This window comes from Hyperolius riggenbachi, chromosome 2, assembly GCF_040937935.1.
Source record: "Hyperolius riggenbachi isolate aHypRig1 chromosome 2, aHypRig1.pri, whole genome shotgun sequence".
Lineage (NCBI taxonomy): Eukaryota > Metazoa > Chordata > Amphibia > Anura > Hyperoliidae > Hyperolius > Hyperolius riggenbachi.
The window spans coordinates 221,186,592-221,205,697 of record NC_090647.1 but is presented as its reverse complement, the minus strand read 5'-3'; the positions used below and the strand labels follow the sequence as shown (position 1 = coordinate 221,205,697).

The 19,106-nt window shown below is 43.9% G+C and overlaps 2 protein-coding genes across 5 annotated transcripts in view; both read left to right on the top strand.

Moving 5' to 3' along the window:
• The window catches only part of TSGA10 (testis specific 10), a 125,733-nt gene extending 117,670 nt beyond the window's left edge, over positions 1–8,063 (top strand). For all 3 annotated transcript variants that reach the window (XM_068268190.1, XM_068268189.1, XM_068268191.1), the window contains 2 exons: positions 1,868–2,014; positions 6,593–8,063. In XM_068268190.1, the coding sequence (XP_068124291.1) occupies positions 1,868–2,014; positions 6,593–6,617 (172 nt within the window). In that variant the 3' untranslated portion in view covers positions 6,618–8,063. The remainder of the gene's footprint in view (positions 1–1,867; positions 2,015–6,592) is intronic.
• Positions 8,064–15,978: 7,915 nt separating this feature from the next.
• The window catches only part of CRACDL (CRACD like), a 101,278-nt gene continuing 98,150 nt past the window's right edge, over positions 15,979–19,106 (top strand). The window contains exon 1 of one of the 2 annotated variants that reach the window (XM_068268187.1): positions 15,979–16,262. The gene's annotated coding sequence lies outside the window, so the exon portion shown is untranslated. The remainder of the gene's footprint in view (positions 16,263–19,106) is intronic. The other variant, XM_068268186.1, reaches the window with a different exon arrangement.

The following is a 19,106-nucleotide window of genomic DNA, read 5'->3' as shown; positions in this document are numbered from 1 at the left end:
AGTTCATCCTCAGGTTTCTGTCCATTTCAGATTGTGACAGGGAAACTGCCTAAATTCTCCCCATTGTCAGTTGCGGCCACTCCGTTCCCAGCCTTGGAGGCGTGGCAAAGGTCGTTTAAGGACATGAGGTGGACCATCAAGAATAATCTTGTAAAAGCATTCCAGAGTCAGAAAGGTCAGGCTGACAAAAGACGCTCGTTAGAGTGGAAATTCCAACCAGGAGATTTGGTTTGGGTGTCAACCCGTCACCTGACCCTAAAACAACCCTCTGACAAACTTGGTCCCAGGTTCGTGGGTCCATTCCCAGTTACTAGGAAGATCAACGATGTCACATATACCGTTGATCTTCCCACCAGCATGCGCGGAGTAAGGTCTTTCCACGTATCACTTCTCAAACCCGCAGTCCAGGTGGGTCCCACTCCTCCTCCTCCTGTCTTAGTCGATGCCCAACCTGAGTATGAGGTGGAAAAGATCATAGATTCACGTACTGTACAGAACTCGGTGCAGTATCTCGTACATTGGAAGGGGTACGGGATTGAGGAGAGGCAATGGGTACCTGGGAACCGCATGCATGCGGATGAGTTAGTGAGGGAATTTCATGCAGTACATCCAGAAAAACCTGGAAGGAGCTGTCCAGAGTCCACTCCTCGGGGGGGGGGGTTGGGGAACTGTGAGGAATCGCGAAAGAGCCGCCGCCATGAGCCAGCGGCGGGCGGCTCTTTCCGCATCGCACAGAGAGGCAGCCGCCTCCTCGCATCATGAGGCGGCTGCCTCCGTGCAGCATGTTGCGGAACGCGGCGGTTCGCGCACATGCTCCGGCGGCAGAGACTCGGAGCGGGGCTGCTGTGGCTGGGACATGTGGTCCCTCGAGATTTAGAGTGACGCGCGCGCGCGCACTCAGGCAGGGCCTTTATGGCAGTCAGTAGTAGTCAGCTGACCAGGCTGGTCAGCTGACTCTGGCTTCACTCCCCATTGGTCCAGCACGGTGGGAGGTGCTGGGGAGTGAAAGGGGTATATATACTACTGGCTGGTCATTTCTCGGGTGTCTGGCGTTGCGATCACATACGTGGGAGCACCCAGATCCGTAGTCAGATCCGTTAGTGTGCCGGGACCAGCTGGAGCTGTAATCCTACACTAAGCTAGATTCTGTTGATAGCTTAAAGTACTAGTTTGATTGTGATTATCTGTTATGACCTTTGCCTGCCTTGACTATCCTCCTGAACTTTTACCTTGTACCTCGTTATATCTGATACCCCATTGCTGAACCCTGCCTGTACTTTGACTCCGCCTCTGCCTCCTGATTTTGTACCCCGATATTTCTGACACCCCGTTGCCGAACCCTGCCTGTACTTTGACTCCGCCTTTGCCTACTGATATTGTACTTATCTGTCTGTCTGTTTACGACCTGGCTTGTCCGACCTCGAGAACCGACCTCACGATTGGAGGCGGTTCCCCGTCCTGTTAGTGACACTTCCGCCTGAGTGTCACTTTCGGACTTCCCTTCCTACTGTCAGTCTGACTCCTCCCGTCTTGGAGAGCTCAGACCTGCGGAAGGAATCTGTGCAGTTCTCCTTGCTGCACTGAGGCTTGTCCTCTGCATTACTGTTGCACCAATCACAACACTCTACTCAGGTGACCAGAGGTTAGCTAGTATATTGGATTATCGGTGATACTGCAGATCACATATAATCTGGTATACGTCTGTATTTCCCGTGATATGGCAGATCACCGGTAATCAGACCTCTCTGTGCTTCACCGAGCGTTACAAGTACTAAATGAAAGGGTTAGTAGTAAAAGTGATTTTAAACTCAATGTTTCCTTTAATTTTTTTGTGTTTTGGTTATTATTTTTTGATTATTTCCAACAGAGAACTTGCAGTGAAGGAGTTGCGCCGCCAGAATTTCCAGTCTTCCTCTGCATTCGGGCGTTCTCCCAGCCCTCCCAGGCTTTCACCCGAGCGGACTTTCCGTTCTGCAGAGCGCCGCTCCAGGTCTCCAGAAAAATCGCTTGAAAGGTAATTGTCCTTCTTAGGCATAGAGAAAAAGAATGACTCATTTACTCTGACGAGAATGATCTGACTTTAATAGCTAGCAAAACATGTGTGTACAAGGTAGAACTCTACAAAGTGCTTCTAAACTGATTTTTATTTCCTGAATAACTTGTGTTAGTCCTAAAAAAAAGCTCATACACTGACACAAATTTAGTGTACAGCTAGCCTACAGAATGCTGCGGTGCACTGAGCATGATGATACAAGTGACATGCTTGTTGGCACACAATAAACTGGCCAAAGCGTTCTTTCTATAAATTTGACAATGCAAACACCTCTTTCAGGCATTTCAATCAATATAAGGGGTGGTGCTGGGTGATTGGGAAGGAAGGGGAGCATCCGCACAGGGGAGCTTTACTGTTGTGGATGATTAGTGTATAGCAAAATAACTATAACTTTAAGTCAAACCTTTGGGAATGAGAACGTTTTGAGTATATCTTTCAATAGAAATAATCATTTTCAGTTCATTTTCTTTCAGTTCATGAGGAAAAAAACAACACTGTGTAAACATTTAGAGATTTGTTGAGTCTTTCACGGATGCAACACAAGAGAGGTTTGGAGCGTTATCTTACATATGTATGATGTATTAACAATACAAAATGTCGGTTACTAGATACAGTATATTTGGCTTGAAATTCTGTAAGTTTGCAATGCAGTTTTTGCAGTTGTTCTTTCTTTGCTTGCATTTGTCAGAGCAGGCCATAGTAAAGAGTTTTAATCTCCAAAGATACACTGGCTATATATAGGCTAACTAGGTAACACACCAGCCAATCAGAGCTATTCTTGGCGCATAACTGGTGTGTCGCCATCCACATGAGTGAAGAGACTTTGCCAGCATCTGGGAGTTACACACAGTTGGAGTGTCGGTTTCTTAAGGTGGCCACTTACAATCTAATTTCTAGCGAAAAATCGATCAAGCGATAAGATAATTCTGATCAGAAGTGAAATATCGTAATACATTGTTCACGTTACCACCAACGAACCAATCTTTGCTTCCTATCACATCCAACAAGAAATTCCAAATTTTGGTTCCACGAAAATCCAGTCGGACGAATCGTTTTTATAATAGTTTTTAATCGATTGTGCTCATCAACAGAGATTATTTACAACCAATCCAATCACATCCAATCAGAATTATCTGATTGCTGGAACAAATTTTCGCTTGAAACTGGACCGTTAGTGGACACCTTTACTCTTGCAGTATTGATACAAAGATTTTGCATTTGCTGCAGTAACTTATGACCTTCATGCCAGAAACACTTCAGCACCACTTGGACATAGATTACCAAGTAGTTTCAGGTTTTATTCGGCTTCAAAGAGCAAAAAGTTAATTTGCATCCTCTGTTGCCATGCTGATGGGAACAATAGTAATGTGATGTTTCGCTATCCATAGCTAATGGCAGTGGTGTAGCAATCGCCACAGCAACAGTAGCAATTGCTATGGGGCCCGCCCTGGCCCTAAACCACAGGGGGCCCGCAGCTGAGAGAACTTTTTTTTTAAAATATATATATTATGACAAATCCATGTAGATCAGTTTTGTATAATTCATATTTTAGCTGGCTAGTTGGGTGTGCTGCCTTACTGTTTCAATATCAAATGCTGTTTAGCTGGACTGAACAGGAGGCTATGCCTAACTCAAACAATGCCTATCCCTATCCCATCCTCATGAGGTAGTCAGTGAGTAGCTGGTAGAGGGCATCAGCTAGTCTTTCCTTCTGAGTTTACCCTGCCCACCATCTCTGTGCTGCTTCTGGAAGAGTAACACTTTGTGGCCAGCACTCCATCTAAGGCTTGGAAGAGTTTCATCATGAAGTTCTGTCTAGCGTAATGTGTTATAAAGCATTTACCAATCCTGTACCTTTGTACTACATGGGTTAGCATTTATTTTCCATGAGCCTTTGAAGCTCATGACATTGTTGCTGATTCTCCTGCTGTACTTCCTGGGACCACCTTTGATAGGTAGTTACCACTGGATCCTTAGAACAACCAAAATATCTTTTGGGGATGATATGTCCCACTGGCCTAGCCATTGGAATATGGCCCACTTCAAAGTTGCTCAGACCCTTATGCTTGCCCATTTTCCTGCAACCAATACATCACTTTCAAGAACTGGCTGTTCAGTTCTTGCCTAATATGTCCCACCTTAAAGTGACCCAGAGACGACAGATATTAAAGATTTTTACTTACCTGGGCCCCAGGTCCTGGGGCTTCCTCCAGCCCTATGAGCACGGATGCGTCCCTCACCATACTCCCACGTGCCTCCGTTAAGCCCCGATCAGCTCCTGCTATTCCGGTAAGTCGGGTCCAGTCTGACTCAGTGACATCAGCCGGGGTTTTCTGTGCTTGCACAGAAGGTCCCCGCATGCGCAGAAAGACCCCCTGCTGACATCACTGAGCCGAATACCGGAGCTGATTGCCGCTTCACGAAGGCACTCAGGAGGACAGTGAGGGGCGCATCCGTGCTTATGGGGCTGGTGGAAGCCCGGTAAGTAAAAAAATCTTTAATATCAGTAGTCTCTGGTACATTTTAAGGGCTGGAACCCACTAGAGCGATTTTCTGAGCGTTTAGGGAGCGATTTCAACCGCTAGTGATTTCCCTAAACGCTCAACTAATGTTAATGGATGGGCCAAATTCTACTGGAGCTATTGCAATTACCAAATCGCAAAATGCAGGACATGCAGCATTTTTCGCATTTAGGCCTCGATTCACAAAGCGGTGATAACCCAGTTATCACGCCTAAAAGACTTTAGGCGTGATGACCTTTTCACCACTGAGTTATCACCGATTTTTCCTGCTCTTCGCGCGAAGTTACCGCGCGTACGCGCGTGAGAGCGCGCGCAAAGTCCCATAGTTTCTTCTTATCATGCCTAAAGTGACTTTAGGCGTGATAAGGGCCTTTTCACCACGGTGCTAACACTTTGCACCGCTTGGTGAATCGAGCCCTTAGTGTTAGCAGTTAGCGTTTCTGCAATGTAAAGTATATAAACGCTGGTGTAATCGCACATCAAAACCTGCACAGAGCGATTTTGAAATGACTGCACACTGTATAAAAATTAAAATTAATTGGAAGGACCAATCAGAAATAGAAACGCTAATCGCTACACAATTGCTACCAAAAAGCTGACACTTTTTTTTTAAAAACCCTACCAAAAACGCTCATGAAATCGCTTAAGGCCTATTTCCAAAGTGGAGACAGGCCCATAGGCATTTATTGGAGTCAGCTTTTTTGCATTCAGAATATGATGCAGAAATCTGAAACATGCCATCCAAAATTTTCTGCTTCAGAAAATTGCATTTAGTGGAAACAGGCCCACAGGCTCGTAGGCTTTCATTGGAGTCAGTTTTTCTGCATCCATTCTGCATCCAATCTGCGTGTAGTGGAAACAGACCCTTACAAAACGCTAGGGATTGCGATTAGCGATACCGATTTGTAGTGGATTCCAGGCCCAAGATTGGTGTGCTTGTAACAATGTAGTCAATGTTATAATTTACAGTGCGAATTTAGACAAAGTTACATCTTTGCAGCTATCCCCAAACTCCTGTGCTGTGATTAACACTGAGAAAAATGTAAGGTGAGGTTAGGTCTTGCTCACTTAGGCTGGTGTTCAGTAAGCTGTGTTGTCTCTTTACCTCTTCCATAGGAATGGATATACATGATCCGCTAATTTCAGCATGTATGATATTATAATAGATCTTCCAGCAGCTGTGCTATGTAGTGTACGCATCTTACTGCTGTCTGATGTCTGTAGGCACTGGCAGCTTTAGGGCTGGATGACACTGAATCACTTGTAATCAGCTTTAACACAATCCAGGAACTCGGTGCATACAGCAAGTTAGAGTAATGTGATCTATTGCAGCGCAGAGATGTGAACATGTCCATACAATTGTATTGGCAATGAGCTCACATGCACCACTACTATGCAATGCAATGCACATAGTGTGAACTCACCCTAAGCGCTGGGGCCCACAAGCAAGCAATTTTGAATCGCAAATGCTTTATTATGAAAAAAAAAGATCTTCAGAGGGATTTGAAGGAATGTGATTTTACCCTGCATTCCTTAACGGGACCCTGAGTAGAGCTTTACAATGAAAATCTGCACTTACCTGTGGCTTCCTCAAGCTCCCTGTAGCCATATGCAGTTCAGTCTTTGGAGAACCGCGCAAGCTGGGCACGACTTTGGCCAAAGTTGCCAGACTAACGGGGCCACTAGTGGGAGCACGGAGAGGACCCAGAGGATGCTGAGGGACCTCACGGGCTACGAGTGTTGGAGGAAGCCCAAGGTAACTGCAGATTTTAATTTTAAAGCTCTGCTCAGGGTTCCTTTAAAATACAATCACTTCAAAAATTCTGCAGGCTAATCGTAAATGACAAGCAATTTCCATAGTGAAATCACCCTCATAGGTTAATCATGGCGATCTTCAGTGATTGGCAAGCGCAGGGAAAAGGGCTGCTAGTGTGCCCCGCCCTAAGTGCTCAGTGGAGAATGTTTATGTTGCCGAATAACTTTTTGTGTTGTCTAACTGCATAATGTTGTCTTTCAGGAGTCTTCTGTACAGAGACTACTAGCCTGTGATATGAAGCCTGGGAAAGCTTTCCATCTCCACCATTGTGCCTGCATCATTTCACACAGGTCCTCATCCTGGTCACCATCAACCCCAGTTACCTAATGAAGCAAAGCAAAAATGATCTGGCATTTTTTATCCTCCATATTTTTTCTTTCTGTGGTTTGACATTTCCAGCATGTTCAAACATCAAAATGTCCTGCACAGGCTTGAAACAGTTGTTACGCATGGTCATTTTAGGTGGCATCTGATATTGTTACAAGCACCCCTATCCTCTGCAGCAATGTCTCCAACGCATGGAGTAATTTCTACTAATGGCTCATCTCTCTGATCCCTTACCACAGTACATACAGTTCAACAGAAAGCCAAGCATGCATAGCTGTATAAACTGAACACTAGGGTCATCCTATAGACCCCTATAGGCGCTTATACATTACTCAATTTTCAACATCAATATCTTGCTGATTTGATCATAAAGATTGGTACCACAAGATGGCTACTGAAATGAGTACATGTGTATGCTACAAAATCTCGGGTGTGTGGTGGTAACGGTGTCTGATTTGCTGACGACAGATGCATCCCTGAGAAGGTTTCAGAGAGGGGTCTATCTGATGTACAATCTGCTGACCATTGTTTAATGTACACCACCTAATGTGTACAGATGTTAAGGGATGGCGTGATTTTATTCTACACTTTATTATAATACTAGGCTTTAAGCCCGCCTGTTCAAAACGGGCGCTAGGGCTCAGCAGCAACCCCTCTCACCACCACCTTGCCCGGCATGCAATCCGTGCTTCCTGCCTCGCGCACGCGGGCGCGCTCTCCCTGCACCCGTCCTCCTGCTCTCCAATGTCCACCCCCGTGACACACATGCGCATTAGTGCAAATGCACGGACACAGGGACAGGACGGGACTCAGGGACACAGGGCTTTTATTATAGAGGATATAGTGGGTGCTCTACTCATGGAGAAGTGCAGTGAGGTGTATTTCACACATCTAGTCATGTGCAGAGAAAATTCTAATAAAATAGAAACTTTCTCCATGCAGTTGAGAAATGTGAGGTGAAGACAGACTTACTTCTCACTTCACTACACTTTAGTAAATCTCCCTTGTTGTTTTATACATATACATTTCCCCATTATGCCTAGGTTTTGAATCCTCGTGAATTTATATCTGATGTTACTGTGAAACCTCCTTGGGCTGTTTACGCATAACAGTGACATTTTCAGTATCATTGGAATTACTGAAATTGCAAACTGTATTGTGGCAGTCAAGTTCATTTCAGCTGTTTTGACGTACAATTTTCTTGCTGTGTGTGACATTTATATGTATGTGTGCGTTTAGTGTGTTTTATACCTCTTATTACAATATTTTATGCAGAATATTAAGTGTGATGTATATGTTTTAAAGTGTATTTAAACAAATAAATTATTTTCTATTTGTATTAAAACACTGCTGAGCGGATCATTCAGGAACAGCCTTATCAGTCCGCCGACAGTGCGTACACACGCACTACTGTCGGCTGAAAGTCCGCCCAGCAGGAGGGTCTGCCGGACCCGTCGTTGGCTTCCGCAGTGCGTGTGTACGTACCTTTATACTCAAACTACTTCACTCAGAAGTTAATTTATAAGATTGCCTTTGCTGAACCAAAATTATCAGATCAACTTCTGCTATATACTAAGCTAAGTAAACAATGCTGAACAGCTTCTGTTGTATCCAGGGGAGAAGCAGATAATTTTGTTTGCACAGCAATTACTACAAGATGCCTCAATTCACTAAGATCACGCTGGAGATAATAAGGCAAGAGAAAACTTACCTCCACACAGTGAGAGAGTTATCTTATCTCTTCATTCCTTAAGTTACCTCCTCTGTAGTTAAGTTACCTCCTCTGTAGTTATTTTCACACGCAGTTAATTAACAGCCTGTCTTTAACTTCTGGAGTTATTTTAAGGATTCAAGAGTTAACTTAAAGACAGAAGAGTTACCTTTAGGTTTGCCTGAGGTAAAATGTTTCCTGAATAGTACATGCCTCATCACCATGGTGATAACTCTAGAAACGTTATTAAAGACAGGAGATAAGCTTAGTGAATTGAAGCTCAACCATGGTGATGAGGCATGTACTATAGCAGATTGACATAATAGCAGCTTTTGTGCAACATGACAGATAACATTAATAGCAGCAGTAGTACAACATAGCAAGCAAAAACAGGTTAACAGTAAGCAGCTGCCAGGAAGCAGCAGCATATGTGCAATAGTGGCATCAATGAGACATATCAATGAACAGCGAGTTGCAGCAGCAGTGGCCGTTGCCTAGGTGGTAAGAGAAGAGAGAGTGAAGGGCCTATTTCCTCTATGCCCGAATCCGTGACAAATCTGCAGTGGTTCCCCGCAGGCAAAAGGGACAGGAGACTGCCTATCTCTTTCATGGCCTGATGTCCAAATCACACTTCGGTGCAAATTTGGATGGCATGCTGCAGATTTCTGCAGCATGCAGCCGTATCTTTATAGCTGTACATGGCACGGCTTAGCGATTTGTGTTGCAGCTTTGTATCAGAACGGGACTTCCAAGTGAAAATAAGCCCTTAGGCCTTGTTCACATTGCATTTCGCTTGCGCTCTCGCCTGCGCTGAACGATTATTTATTTTTTCTAATTGCTCTGCGTGTTATAAGCGCTTTTGTATGCGCTTTAGCAGAGGAATTATTTAAATCACTTCCTGAAGTTAGTGAGGAAGTGATTACTTTCAAAATTGCGCAAAAGGTGGATCAGCGCAACACCAGGCCGCCTCCGAATGGCCTCCATCAGAGATGCGCTGAGCCCCCCCAGGAACTACAAACGCACCTTGAACCCAAACAGAAGCTCTGCATATACAGACTGTTAAGTGGGAGCAGCTGACCAAAAAACTTGTGGGGTCGAATACACACAGAGCATACACATGACCTGTCTACCACTAGAGGAGGATGTTGGTTTCCATTAACAGCTTGCATGCAACCTATTAAGTACTCGTCCCTCCCACTGCGAAGAAGTCAATCCTCCATGGGAGGGGCCTAGCACTAACTAAATCCTAACCTATGTATATGCATAGCCTGGGTGCGGCTAATCAAATAAAATTGAAAATTGCGCAAAAGGTGGATCAGCGCAACACCAGGCCGCCTCCGAATGGCCTCCATCAGAGATGCGCTGAGCCCCCCCAGGAACTACAAACGCACCTTGAACCCAAGGTATGTATGCTCGGTGTGTATTCGACCCCACAAGTGGGGCTTGCACTCTTTTGCAGGTAGGCACTAGTCTGTTTTTAAGTAGCGCTGCTCATTTCCTTGCTATGTACTAATGTAGTTCGTTTTTGGTCAGCTGCTCCCACTTAACAGCCATGCTTTTGGTGTATATGCAGAGCTTCTGTTTGGGTTCAAGGTGCGTTTGTAGTTCCTGGGGGGGCTCAGCGCATCTCTGATGGAGGCCATTCGGAGGCGGCCTGGTGTTGCGCTGATCCACCTTTTGCGCAATTTTCAATTTTCGATTTTATTTGATTAGCCGCACCCAGGCTATGCATATACATAGGTTAGGATTTAGTTAGTGTTAGGCCCCTCCCATGGAGGATTGACTTCTTCGCAGTGGGAGGGACGAGTACTTAATAGGTTGCATGCAAGCTGTTAATGGAAACCAACATCCTCCTCTAGTGGTAGACAGGTCATGTGTATGCTCGGTGTGTATTCGAGCCCACAAGTGGGGCTTGCACTCTTTTGCAGGTAGGCACTAGTCTGTTTTTAAGTAGCGCTGCTCATTTCCTTGCTATGTACTAATGTAATTCGTTTTTGGTCAGCTGCTCCCACTTAACAGCCATGCTTTTGGTGTATATGCAGAGCTTCTGTTTGGGTTCAAGGTGCGTTTGTAGTTCCTGGGGGGGCTCAGCGCATCTCTGATTGGAGGCCATTCAGAGGCGGCCTGGTGTTGCGCTGATCCACCTTTTGCGCAATTTTCAATTTTCGATTTTATTTGATTAGCCGCACCCAGGCTATGCATATACATAGGTTAGGATTTAGTTAGTGTTAGGCCCCTCCCATGGAGGATTGACTTCTTCGCAGTGGGAGGGACGAGTACTTAATAGGTTGCATGCAAGCTGTTAATGGAAACCAACATCCTCCTCTAGTGGTAGACAGGTCATGTGTATGCTCGGTGTGTATTCGACCCCACAAGTGGGGCTTGCACTCTTTTGCAGGTAGGCACTAGTCTGTTTTTAAGTAGTGCTGCTCATTTCCTTGCTATGTACTAAAGTGATTACTTTGCCCCCGGAAATTAATAATTACAATGTATTTATTTATTAAAGAGCTGAGGAAATCGATATACAAAGTGCTTTATCAAGCGCTTCGCGATTTCCCTATACCTTCCAGTCAGGGCAAATCGCCCTGAAAATGGTACATGCAGCGCTTTTGTCAGCAGCAAGCAAACGAGACAACCCAATGAGAACTATCTCCTTGGAAAGCATAGTGTAAGCACTTTTAGGGCGATTTGTACAAATCTCCTGCCTCTAGTGTGAACGAGCCCTTAGTGTTCTCTGATGTTTTTTTGATGTTTTAGAGCAATAATTTAATTTTGAGTTTCATGCCACTTTAAAGTAACCTTGTTAGACTCATGACAGGGTCTTTTAAGGTGAAAGGGTAGCCTAAAGTTTGACGTCTTTTCACCTGAAGCTAAGACTGCAGACACAGCAGCTCAATGCTGAGCTTTGTCTCCCATGGAAAGAGTGCCTTATCTCCTGCCTAAAGATGGTAGCCAAATGACAAATGAATATTAGTAGTGGCCTAACAATTAAGGTAGCCACCACGTCACAATTCTTTTATTTTGATCTAATTCGACAAATCCGATCCAATTTTTCAGTTGATTGGTAGTTTTGAAGAAACTGATAGATTTAACACACACGTATTTTCAAGATTGCCGCAGCTTTGGAAAAAAGATCATACATGTCGAAAAAGTTGGTTGAATAATCCTTTCTGCATGGCTACCTTTCACACAATAATCAAATTTTGATAATTTTGCATTTTCATAGAACGGCATTTTCCACTGTGATATTTATCACCATTTTCCATCTCTTTACATCTATCAATATCTCATACGATCATCATTTGCTGTTTAGCATTACGATTACCACTGACCACCACATTGCTACTTCCAACTGCATCTACCACACTTTATCTACAAACACTCAATGACTGCTGTTTATTAATTATATAAATAAACCAAGCAAAACACAGTTAAGGATTATAATTCTACAAAGAAAAAAAACACAATTCCATGTATATATTATTTTCACACAGCATTCCATAACATACTCTTTCCATCTTTTTATTATGTATATACAGTACATAGACACATTCTTTCATAATTCCAGCCTATTTGTTGTTTATACAAACAACAAGGTTTGGTATGTACTGAATAGTTATATACAATTTATTCTGGTTGAATACAATTTGACAATCCATTACACAAAATATCGAGAAAAATGGGAAATTCAATTGAATTTCTTGATCAAAAACCATAAAAAAACTTTTAATTTTTCAGTACAAGTGGTGATTTGCTTTTTATCAAATTGAGAGTAAAATCAATCAGAAAAATTGTAATGTGTGGCCACCTAGTAGCTGTTTCATCTGATGTCAGAAACTGGTCATTATATAGTCGCTATCACTTGCTAGTGCAGCGTTTACTTCCTGGCTCTGTAGAAATTTAGGTGAAGTTTAGGTTAGGTGAATTTTCTACTCATTCTTATAGACACGCTTATCAAAGCCCTAAATTATGAAATAAATTAAGAAATTTCATAAACTGAAAGCAGAACAGAAAGTAAAGTTAAGGAAATATTTTAATCTTTACGGATATTTTACTATGACCTAACCTACAAAGTTCCACAACAGTTGCGATCACTCCTCAATAGTCCTTCACCATAATTTAGTGTAGCCTTTATGAGAAAACGTCTTTAGGAAAGAAAACATACTGTGTATAGTATAGCCTGTATTCACTAATCTATCACCCTGTTGTGACAAATCCACGACAGCCATTCAATCCAAGGTGTGCATATACATTAGGGGTCGACCACCTGCGGGCTCGAGCACTACCCCCCCCCCCCCCCCCATTTGCCCCTGCTCACCAGATCGTTACTTGTCTTTAACAGCCAATATCTGTCACTGGGATTTTATACCATGGATGTATCTTGCAATCAACTCAGACTACTTTGTATCTACAGCCAGTATTGCCACCAGGGCTAGATCCACATAAGTATGTCTGCAAGTGACTCAAAAGATACCATATATGTGTAAAACCTTAATTTAATACTTAGATTAAAAAGCAGTTTTGTCTGTATAGTTTAAAAGACATAAACAGCATTGCATATCACCATCTCCTTGTCCAGTACGGATTTCAGCATCTCGCTTCTCCTTCCCTTCCTGTACTCAGCGCATGTGTGACTTGGCTCCGCCCTACCGGTTTCATCACATCACGTGACACATCAGAGCCCCTGATGAGTCACGTGATGTGATGAAACCGGTAGGGCGGAACCAAGGCACACACGGATTCATTTTGACAGTACTTTTTCACCTCCTTTTTGGTACTTTTTTTCAACTGCAGAGAGAAAAAGATGAAAAGGGCCCTTTTCCACTACCCTGCGTTTTGCGTTCTGATTCCGTTTGTTAAAGAGTAACTGTTAGCCCCCAAAGTGAAATTTAAATCTCTATAGCAATGTTTTATTTAGTATTTAAGTGAGACAAAAAGCCAATGCAGAACTTAAAAATCAATGTAATTTTTATACTATGTAGCCTTTTGGACAAGCTCCGGACACAAAGCCGCATATCAGATACTGCTTCAGCATGCAGAGCATGCCTATGTCTCCCCGACCCCCCTCTCCCCCCCAGGACCAGGTGCCGATCTATTCTCACATCAAACAGCTGACCGCTCTGACACGGAGAGAGAGCGGGAGCACTTACAGCGCCGCCACCGCACAGCAGCCGCCGCCGAGTCACATGTGAGAGATGCACGTGCATCTCTCACATGTGACTCGGCGGCGGCTGCTCTGAGTCAAGTGACCATTTTTTTTAGTTGGGACTTCCTCCAGCCCCATAAGCATGGATGTCCCTCAAAGTCCTCCCTCTGTTAAGCCGCAATCTTCCTGTGGGAGGATGGCGAGGGATGCATCCATGCTTATGGGGTTGGACAAGCCCCGGGTAAGTAAAAAAACGGCTACATGACTCATCTCTGAGTCGCTTTAAGGCACTTTCACAGTGGTGTGTAGCGATACAGCAGAATAGCTGTTCTGAAAATCAGCTCACCACACTGCAATGCAGTACCTGTGCGGTGGGTGTGCAGCATGGTAACAGACTGTATGCCTTTACCAGTTACAGAGAAGCATACTTTTCATTGATGCTGTGCTTTACGGTATGTAATGCGATGCAACATGATGGTAAAGTGTGAAGTCGTTTTACCTATCTATTGCATTGCAGTCTGCTGCTAGAGGGAACACAACCCAACTGCTACTGTGAACATAGCCTGGGCTGGAACACTCGAATCCTTTAGTGAACAACTAAACTCTACATGTCAGGCAGATGCTCCATCTCTCACTTCCCTTCCCTTCCCCCACAGCTTTCATATGTGTGTTCTCAGATACACACAGAACGGAATGCAGAGGAGGACAGAGATACTTTGAAGGACAGTCCCTGCTCTAGATGAGATGCTACAATGAAGAAGGGAAGGAGGGATGGAGCAGGACATTGACAGAATCTTGCTGGTGGGGGAGAAGACTGGCAGACGCTGTCTGTGTAGAATGGCAGCCCTCCAGCAATTAGAACAGCAATAAAGCCAGCAGTGCCCACAGAACCTGGTAGCAGATCAGTTGTTCCACCACCACAGTTACCTGTCAGAGTAGTGACGTCTAATTCTTCCTTATCTTCAAGTCTCCCGCTCTGCTGCTCTCTGCCTCTCCAGTCTCCACCCAGTGTCAGAGGGGAGGAGAGGGGCGGGATGGGTCAGAGCAAACAGCGTGCATGCCATGAGAGAGACTCTCGAGAAGCAGCAGAAGTAGATCCGTGCACAGACACTGTAGTTAATTATAGAACAGCTGATCTCCTGTCAGCTACAACACCGCCCCAGCTCAAGCCCCGCCCTAGTCCCCGGCCTCTTTGGCCTGCCCACAAATCAGGCCCTGCAGAGCATGGAGCAGCTCTGAGGAACTTAACAGAGTTAGCTATGAGCACAGCCCTGTGCCCTGCTGTGTGAATGCTTCACTTTCCCCTTCATTACCAATGTCAGCTGTCCTCATTATTATCTGTATCCAAACTGCTCCTGATCGATCCCGTTGTCGGTCGGTCGGATGGGAAATTGCCTTATGTGTACCCAACATTATGTCCTACCATATTATTGTACTGTATTGTGTATATTATTGTACTGTATTGTGTGTGGCTGAGGGAGACCTTTCAGGAATCCCCCCCTTGAAAATCCTGAGTTTGCCCCTGGAGTGTGCCCGCCAGGACAGGTGAGACGTTATGCTGCTGAAGACTTTGTAGGGTCCCCGGGGAGTACAGTTAAAGTGTCCCTAATCCAATGAGATTTACTTACCTGGGGCTTCAACCAGCCCCCTGCAGCAGTCCTGTGCATACGCAGGACTATTGCGACGGGAATGCAAGCTAAACTACGGTTAGCAAGGGCCGCGCAGGCGCAGTGTCCCGCCGACTCCCAGTCGGTAAAGAAAGAAACTTAGCCACGGCAGGAGAACGGATGATCCTAGAGGACCGTTGAGGGAAGAGGATGGCTGCAGGGGGGCAGGTTGAAACCCCAGGTAAGTAAATCTCATTGGTTTAAATTTCCTTTAAATTGGGGGGGACATCTAGGGGGCCTCTTGGGTCCTGGAGCAATTTGCCACTATGGTGGCACCGGCCCTGAGTGCGATCCAATCACAATCGCATTAGTGGAAATTATTAGCCCACAAAATCACAATCGCTTAGTACATATTGATTGCGTTTTGTAGCGTGAACTAGGCCTAAGCACTTTAAAAAAAAAACTTAGAATCTCCTATGAGTAGAAAGCCCATCTGTCAGATTTTTGCTACCTACTTCTAAGTGACAGCTACTTAGGAAGGAATTTATAGTACAGTGTATCATTTTACTCTAAAGACAAATTATCGCTTCATTTGTATATATTTAGAAAATATATTATTCGCTGTGTCCGGTGGTAAAAATCACAGACTGAAGACGGGCAGAAGCAGCAATTTTGTGCAGTCTTCTGCACGTCTACGTCTCGCTATACACGTGTAGGAGGAGAGGAGAAGGTGGGAGGTGTATCTGGCTGGCCCCATCCTGGAAGACGCAGCAGGTGGATGGGTGTCAGGGGTGCTGCACTTTCTCTGTCTACCCAGCAGGGCTCCCGTTCCTTAGCTCTACAGTACAGAACCATGATAGAGAGAAGCTGGCTCCGCCTGTAGCCGGACTCTGAGCTTTGCTGCCACTGCTGCACATAACTCCCTGCCGGACAGGGAGTATCTCCGCATCCCCTTGTGCTGCCACTGAGCTCCATGTTCCCTCGGGATGCGATGACTTCCCCTGCCCGGTGACACAGGATTACCCTCCCTGTACTTGCAGCTGCTCCATAGCTGAATCTGCGCTCTATCCCCACACTCAGGTAAGAGAATTTCTCATCACATCCGCGGTCAGCTACTCTGTATGGTTTCCTAGTGAGCTATACTAAAGTTTGTTCCATCCTGAGCTGCTGTTTGAAGCCATTGCGTGAGATGTTTCTGAGGTGTGTATGGAAGTCACACACAAAAATTCAATCAAGAACTACTGTGGACCACTGTGTGTTGCTTAGTATGTGTACAGGTTGTGGAAGTCTGTGTGTTGTTTATTGTGTGACTGTGTGTTGCTTATTGTGTGACTGTGTGTGTGTACAGACTGCTGTGTGTTGGATGTCAGCAGACTCCATGCCACTACTGCATGGATCATAACTTTCACTGCTCTGCTACTCTATCTACCACCTCTATAGCGTGCCCCAATGGGCACTACTGGCCTGCTCCTGTGTGCATCATTAAATAATGTAGGAAGTCCTCAATATTGTGTCAGGCATATTGAAGGTTGTGATTGCCAATGTTTATTTCATGGAAGAAAAAATGAATAAAAAAAAAATATAAATCAACCAACAAAGTTACAATGTTCAGCAACCTAGTGTGTGTGTCAACTGTATTGGGAGGGGTATGGAGGCAGCCATATTTCATTTTAAGCAATACCAGTTGCCTGGCAGTCATGCTGATCCTCTGCCTTTCATACTTTCAGCCATAGCCCCTGAACAAGCATGCAGCAGATAAGGTGTTTCTGACATTTATCTGACAAGAGTATCTGCATGCTTCTTTCTGGTGTAATTCAGACAATACTACAGCAAAATAGATCAGCAGGGCTGCCGGGCAACTGGTATTGTCTAAAGGGAAATAAATATGGCAGCCTCCATATCCCACTTGTTACAGTTGCCCTTTAAAAATTGTTACTGTTAAGGGGCATACAGACATGCGACTAAAGTCGTTGGTAACGAACGACTAACGATCGTTTATAACGACGATCGTTACAAAATAACCGCTAACGATCGTTAAGGGTAACGATCAGCGACTGAAGTCGTTGCAAACTGGAAATCCGTCCTGGCGGATTTTTTGTAACGACGATCGTTAGCAAAAGTACGTGTGTATGCTGATCGTTACAAAAACGATCGTTCGTTAAGTACCGTACATGCGCAGACAGAGAGAGAGAGACAGAGAGATGTATATAGATATATATATATATATATATATATATATATATATATATATAGATGTAGATAGATGTATAGAGATATATAGATATATGTTGACATAGATAGAGATATATCTATCTATATCTCTCTCTCCCTGTGTGTGTGTATATATATATATATATATATATATATATATATATATATATATATATATATATATATATATATATATATATATATATATATATATATATATATGTACGCAACTTCCTCTTTCCTACTGGCCATTAACAATGACGTTCGTTCCGGGTTCATTGATCTGAATAACGTTTAGCATACTAGATGCGCTGTATCATACCTTCGTCACTTCCGCATCGTTCGTTCGGAAACGATCTGATCGTTTCCCACTTTCAACACCTCTTTACTAACGACCTTTTCATTTCTCTCCTTAATTGATCGTTCGTCGTTGCTTACGAACGATCGTTATCGCATGTCTGTACGTAGCTTTAGACTGAGGTTACAGGAATGTTCAGGCTATAATAAGAAAACCAGTAATCACACAGATTTCAGATCTGACCATTGTTATCCAAATGTATTATATTATGTTCTTTATGATACTTCACCCTCTAATGGTACCCATGCACGATACAATAAAAATGTTCGATTTTCCAGTTTATTTGACCAAAACAATCGAATTAAAGTTTAAAAGAATCCTTTTTTTTTCGATCAAGTAAATGAAAGATTATCCTGTTTTTTTTTTTTTTCAATTAAAATCCTATCGGATTTTGGAAAAATCTTTACACGATCTAACGGACTAAACAAACTAAATTATCTAATTGAAAAAATTGTACCATGTATGGGCACTTTTAGCCTGACTTAGCATATAGCCTATCTTTTATCTTCTCCAAAATATTTTCTCTTGGTGCTCAGTAAATGTATGCTTTGTCACATATGTTTTATCGTGTTTTCCCACAAATGTCATACTTTGCAGGACCACAAAGAACATTGGCCCTGAGGTCGGTGTAATCTGCATTCTGATACTGTAGAATCTTGTCATAGTAAACCCCTGGCTATAGTAAGCTCAGTCATGCAAAGGAGGAAAAAAGACTGGGTCTCTACCTGGATTGTATGCAATTGTACCAGAAACTTTTATTGTGCCTTAGCAGCTGAAAAACACAACATTTCGGCCTGGTGGCCTTTTTCAAGTGTTACCGTAACACTTGAAAAAGGCCCCCAGGCCAAAACGTTGTGTTTTTCAGCTGCTATGGCACAATAAAAGTTTCTGCTACAATTGCATACAATCCAGGTAGAGACCCTGTCTTTTTTCCTCCTTTGCATTACTGTGCACCTTGCTGGATCCAGGTGCTGACTGGTTGACTCCCTGGTGTTTAATCATCATTTCACAGTTGAGCTCTGGGATTGTTGTTTGTGTATAGTAAGCTCAGTCCCAGGTCCATGGCATCCGCTTGTATGAATATACAATGTATGACGAATCCTAGTACAGCAAACTTCTAATATAGTAAGCTACTTGGCTAGGTCCCTTGAAGTCTACTATAGAAATTTTACTGCATTCCCAAATATGCACAGCTACACACTAGGACTAGGTCATGTTTAGAGGGAGGCTGCTTGCCTAAACAGTGGGTTCATAGGACACTTCAGTTCAGTGGTGATGTCATCATTTAGACCTCCACGTGGTTTTCTGAGACTTGGGGGGGATGTCTGTGACTGCTGGGAATGGCTTACCAAGTC